The following is a 6,000-nucleotide window of genomic DNA, read 5'->3' on the forward strand; positions in this document are numbered from 1 at the left end:
CAGACCAAAGGTCCATCTAGCCCAGTGTCCTGTCTGCCGACAGTGGCCAATGCCAGGTGCCCCAGAGGGAGTGAACCTAACAGGTAATGATCAAGTGATCTCTCTCCTGCCATCCATCTCCACCCTCTGACAAACAGAGGCTAGGGACACCATTCCTTACCCATCCTGGCTAATAGCCATTAATGGACTTAACCTCCATGAATTTATCCAGTTCTCTTTGAAACCTTGTTATAGTCCTAGTCTTCACAACCTCCTCAGGCCAGGCGTGCCACAGGCTGTCCAAAAGCACCTTCTCCAGACAGGTACTTCATGAGCACCCCGAAAGTCCCACCCTCCGCACACTGGGACTCGACTCCCAGCAGTTTGCGCTGTTAAACAGAGCGATCAGACCTGACCCTCCGTTCCCAGGCAGGGACTTTCTTCTCCAGCTCCTCTATAACCAAGTTGTTATAATCTGCCATGATCCTATCCCTGTGCCGAGGCTTTGAGAAACTGCTTCACTCTCTCCCCCCCCCCCACACACACACACAGCCCGCCCCCTTTCCCCTTCTTCCAGCTCTGGGAGGGCAGGTGCAGGTCTCCGGCTGGGATAACTGGGGCAGGCAGGATCTGGGGGCGGCGGGGGGTGGGTGGGACTAGAGCCGCGGGCGCGTTATCCCCTCCCACTCCTACTCTTAGCTCCTGGAGCCAAGTTCAAATGCTGGGACCCAGCTGGGGCAGGCGAGGGAGCGGCAGGGGCACCGGTTGAGACAGGTCCCCTGCGCCGGGCATCCTGGAGCTTGGAGGGACCGTACGGGACCATGCAGCTGGGCGCCTCGCCTCCCTCCCCGGGCCTTTGCAGATGTGGGGATCGGCACCGCGAGCGATAAATGGTGAGTGTCCCGGGGGGGGGGTTGATCCCAGCCAGCGGCAGCTGCCACCTGGAAGTTTGCGCCCGGGGGGGCTGAGAGGGCATTTTGGGACCATGTGGGGTCCCGTCCCCCCCCGCATAGGAGAAGCACCGATTCCAGCTAGATCCAGGAGAAGGAACTGGAAATTCCCACTCCGCACCGGCCCCCAGGGACTGTTCCTGTCTAAGTGAGAAACCCCGCTCGCCACGGGCCAGACTTTCCTGTAAATGGTCCCGCTTTGCAGCAGCGGCTGCTTGTTTCTGGAAAGGGCAGGATCTTCCCCCGTCCTGGGGCTGGCTCATGGCTGGAGCCCGGTCATTGCACGGAGCCAGCGTGGGCGTGTGTAGATGCTTGGGAGGGGGGGCTCGTCCCAGCTCTGTGAAAAGCATTAGCCTCCTGGTGTGGTCGGGGGCAGCCGGGCCAGGGAGAGAGACCCTTTTGCAGGGGGGGTAAACTCCTTGCCCGGAGGCGGAGAGGGAGTGGGGGGGGGGGGGGGGGGGGGGGAAGCTCTGTCCTTAATTAGCAGCGTGTTGAAATCGATTTCCTCCGGGCTTGTCTGCCAGGTTTAAGGCAGAGCCAACCAGACCCCTTCTGCCCTCCAAGCTACCCAAAGCGACAGGGGTTATCAGGACAGTGCAAGCCAGGACACCGTGTGGGGACCAAAGTGATTTCTGCTGGAGCACATCTGTGCCTCTGAGTTTAGAGCATGTGCCACCAGGAAGTGCTCTATCAATCCTGGTGATTTCCCTTATCTGTCACTGTTTGCTAGAGGATTAAAGCCAGGAAAGAAAAGATTAGCTCCCTCAGGCATATGCAAAGCACAATTTAATACCTGAGTTTTTCTACCCAGTTCACAGACCTGTTCTTAACCTTACAAATCACTCCTGGTCCTTCCATGGAAGGAGGTGACTTCTAAACCCAGAATGAACTTTTCCTGGATGCCACTAACAAATATTAAGTGATGCCAATTTTGAAAGGATGTTGTGTGTGTGTGTAAGGGGGGCAGGGGCCCAAACCTTCAAACTGTCATGGAGAGAGAATTAGTAATCCCCAGGCATGTGAATTAACTACAATAACTTTTTCCACCTCTGAACAGTGCCAATTACTAAGAGAAAACAGTTCTCATGATTTGTTCATTAGAGTCTTCCTTCCACAAGTGTGTATCTCTTATGGGCACCCCTCCATCAGGCTGGTCACGTGAGTTGTGAGAATCGCAGGTCATAGCCTTTGAGAGTGTAGCCAGCCTGTCTTTTTAATGGCAGACTGTGTTTCTTCACATATTAAGGACTGAAAATGTAGTACCCGTCCCAGCTGCTTGGAAATGGTGCAAGTGTTGCTCTGTTCTGGAATTTGATATTTATGGAAAGAGTCCTTTACTTAATAGTTCAAGTGAAATTGCATGGCCTTCTTTCCTCTGTGGGGAAGCCTTCCTGAGTAGCAACCCTTAGACTTTGGCCGGTGTCTGTGTGGAAAGGGATATTCCGTTTGCAGCGAAGCTGGCATTTTGATGAATGTCTTTGAGCGTTATTTATATCTTCTGGGCTGCCTGGTTTGAAGTTTGCTCTGGAGTGATATCTCCCTTCTCTTGGGGAAATGTGCAGAGAAAACAAAACAGTGCAATTGGCGTATCTGAGAAGATTCTGCCACACTCAAATAGAAATTCCACTCCCTTCGCTGGGGCAGAAGGAAGTAAACCTAGACCATTCCTTGACGCGTCTGAGGATCATTGATTTTTCAAAGACAGGACAAGCACTGAGATAAAATTTATTTACTTCATCCACTCAACAGTCTCAGATATCAAAGCTTCGGCTTCAGTGCTATGCCACGGCTGGCTTCAGTGCTGCGTGAAAAGCCTGAAGCCTGAAGGTTTGACGAGGGATCCGTGCTGCACCAATGCAAGCAGAGAGCTGTGTAGGCTATTTCCCCCCCATTTAGCCATCAAGAGCGTCTGTTTCGTTCCTGTGTGAGACCTCTGAGCACCTGGATTAAAGGAACTTTTTGAAAAGCTGGAACACACGCAGAACAATTGCACAAGAGATCATGTCTCACTGGATTTTATTGCTCCTGTATTTTATATTCAGCACCTTTTTAAAATGTGACAAAATAGGCTTCCCACACAGCAGCCATTCTTCTGCCTATTCAGGCCTCCTCTGTCCCTATGCACCATCCTGACAGCTGCCCCCAGTTTTGTTTGGACACATAAAAACACCTCTCCAAGGATTGAGACACTGTTGCCATTAATTCTAAATGAAGTCTTTGGATTTGCCCCTGGAATGGCCGGGGGCCATCCGACCTAAGACTGCATCTCTCCCATGACTGAAGCCCCTTTGCTCTAAAAGGAGAAGGAAGTGCTGGCAGCGTGTTCTCCAGGAGGGCCTCTCGGATTTGGAGTCTCCTCTCCCCTGATCTGATAAAGTCCAGATCTGTCGGGAATGCTGCACAACCTGGTTAGCTGACCCAGGGACATGTATTCCCGAAGGAGACCTTATTTATACTGTAGTCCAATGTACTCTTCATGCTTTCCACTTCTTATATAGGAGCTCCCCATATGCACTTCTGGAGTCCACGCTGACCCCTCCCTGTACAGCCGACCATTCTGCTTTTAAACCACACAAGCGAAACCAGCTTCCTTTCAGCCTGAAAGGCGAAGGGAAGGCAGGTCTCCCATGCCTGGCACTAGTGTACAAGGCTGAAGCTGTGTTGTTCTTTCCCATCTAGATTCTCCCCAGGACTCTCCTTTGTGCTGTTCTGCTGCTGCTGCTTGTATCGGTGCTAAGCAAGGGCAAGGCGAAGTGCAGCATTGTGGAAATCCTGCGGCAATACCAAGCCGTGATCTTTGATGAGCTCCAGAACCTGGTGAGTGGAGCGGACAGTCCCCGGCGGGTGGGCGGGCGGGTATACAAATGTAGCTATCTGGCCATGTGGCACGGGTTGTCTCAGACTGTGTCGGGCCTTTGGAGCAGGGAGCGTGGCTTCGCTGATGTGGGTACAGCGCCCAGCAGAATAGGGCGTCCATCCTACCTGGGCCTTTAGGCATTGCTGGAGTATAACAGTGTTCCCTGCGAATGGGAAGTGCGTACCAAGAGTGCCACTGGAATTCAGCTGCCAAGGCAACAGCAAACTCCCTACGCCCATGAAAAGTGCCAGGAGATTTTTGTCAGGGGCACTCTCCCCCCATCAAGCCAGCCATAGAGCTTCATGGGGTGCTCTGCTCAGTTCTGTGGGTCTCTCTCCCCAGCGCATATAGCTTGTGCTGTGCATAGAGTGCGGGATAGTAACTTCAGGGGAGCCGGGGGGAAAGGCCCAAAGCTGATCAGCTTGTAATCCTTTTATTTTACACAGAAAAACTTGACTCGATCTGCTGAAACCCCACGGAGGGGGAGAGCTGGCCTAGCCTGCCTCTCTAACAAGGTAAATGCTTTCTCTGCAACATGCTTTGGGGGGTGTGTGTGTGTGTGTGTGTGTGTACACGAGCATCCTGTACTAGATGAAATCAGGACTACTCAACTGTGTGTCATCAGCCCTGTACCGCTAGCTAACAGCCAGTACTTCCCTTTAGCTCAGTGAGCACTGTCTGTGTACGTGGAACAGGGTGACGTGGGTTCTCTTCCTGTTTTCACACAGGTTTGGCCATTGAATGGGTGTGAGAAAGAGAGTGGGGGCTGAGATGTGAGTCTGTACAATACTGGGTCACACATCAGGCGATCCTGCAGTGCACGTAGGCAGGCCGTTTGTCTGGTTTTAAGTTGCAGAGTCTTCTTCTTGGGTGGTTTGTTCCCTGTCCGGGACTGAGACAAAATCAGAGGTGGTTTTGTCCAGTATCGAACAGGGAATGACATTTTGGAGAGCGCACTGCTCCCCCCGCCCCGCTGTGCATGCGAGGCCACGTGGCAAGGCTGGACCGGCACGCCCTTCAAAATGGCGTCATCTGTGCAACGTGACCTCATGCACGCCATGCGTGCGAGGTCCCCCCAGCAGGGGTGGAGCGGTGTGCTCCTCAAAATGGCGTCTGCAGCCCGACTTCCTATGCCCCACGTGCGCAAGGTCGCGCCGGTGGGGTGGGCCCACGCCATTCCAGAAGTACAGGAAAGCCAGGTGTTGTGGGAATGCGTGAGTGGCCACCCAAACTGCCCAGCAGTGACTAACTCTCATGCCATGGCCACTCGGCATTTTGTGGCAGCAGAGACACGACCAAATTGTGACTGGCGCTCGCTCTCGAGCCAGTTTGACACACTCCCCTAGCTAGACAAAGCCCAGCCACAAGTGTCTGAGACATAGGCTAGGTCTACACTACGGGGGTGGGTTGACCTAAGATACGCAACTTCAGCTACGTGAATAGCGTAGCCGAAGTGGCGTATTTTAGGTCGACTTACCTGGCTGTGAGGACGGCGGCGAGTCGACCACTGCCGCTCCGCCGTCGACTCCGCTTCTGCCTCTTGCCGCAGTGGATTTCTGGAGTCGACGGCAGAGCGATAAGGGATCGATTTTATCACGTCTTCACTAGACGCGATAAGTCGATCCCCAATAGATCGATTGCTCCCCGCCGATCCGGCGGGTAGTGAAGACGTGCCCTCACAGAAGTTCCAGTCCCACTCTTGACCCTGGTGGGACAAGTCTGCAGGCAGTGTTGTCCCTGTGCTGTACACCAGGGCACCTCAGCGCTCCGTGGCTACAGCAGGGGATAGAACTCAAAACCCTGGGACTCCGAACTGCCATTTGCTATTGGAGCAGTTACGATTCCATCCAGGAGGAGGCAGTAGAATGCAGGCACACTAACCAGTTCATTGCGCTATGTGCCCCTTTGCTTTCGCACGGTTTACTGCTCACACCTGAGGATTTTGCTGTTTGCTCTGTTCTGAGTTCCTGCCCCGCCGCTTTTGTGTAGCTAAAAAGCCCTCGGGTATTAGCTACACAAAAGCTGTGGGGCAGGAACTCAGAGCAAACAGCAAAATCCTCAGATGTTAATAATAATAATAATAATAATATATTTAATTTAATAACACCTGAGGATTTTGCTGTTTGCTCTGCCCCGCAGCTTTTGTGTAGCTAATAACTGAGGGCTTCTCCTTTTGTATTCAAACAAGGGGAAGTGTGTGTGTGTGTGTGGGGG

General features: G+C 53.0%; 1 protein-coding gene across 1 annotated transcript in view; it reads left to right on the forward strand.

The window, feature by feature from the left end:
- The first annotated feature begins 691 nt into the window (after nucleotides 1–691).
- Nucleotides 692–6,000, forward strand: part of C12H20orf204 (chromosome 12 C20orf204 homolog) — a 13,274-nt gene continuing 7,965 nt past the window's right edge. The window contains exons 1-3 of the mRNA XM_034787586.1: nucleotides 692–872; nucleotides 3,609–3,746; nucleotides 4,233–4,301. Coding sequence (XP_034643477.1) covers nucleotides 870–872; nucleotides 3,609–3,746; nucleotides 4,233–4,301 — 210 coding nt within the window. The 5' untranslated portion in view covers nucleotides 692–869. The remainder of the gene's footprint in view (nucleotides 873–3,608; nucleotides 3,747–4,232; nucleotides 4,302–6,000) is intronic.

The sequence above is a fragment of the Trachemys scripta genome, chromosome 12, assembly GCF_013100865.1.
Source record: "Trachemys scripta elegans isolate TJP31775 chromosome 12, CAS_Tse_1.0, whole genome shotgun sequence".
In the NCBI taxonomy this organism is placed as follows: domain Eukaryota; kingdom Metazoa; phylum Chordata; order Testudines; family Emydidae; genus Trachemys; species Trachemys scripta.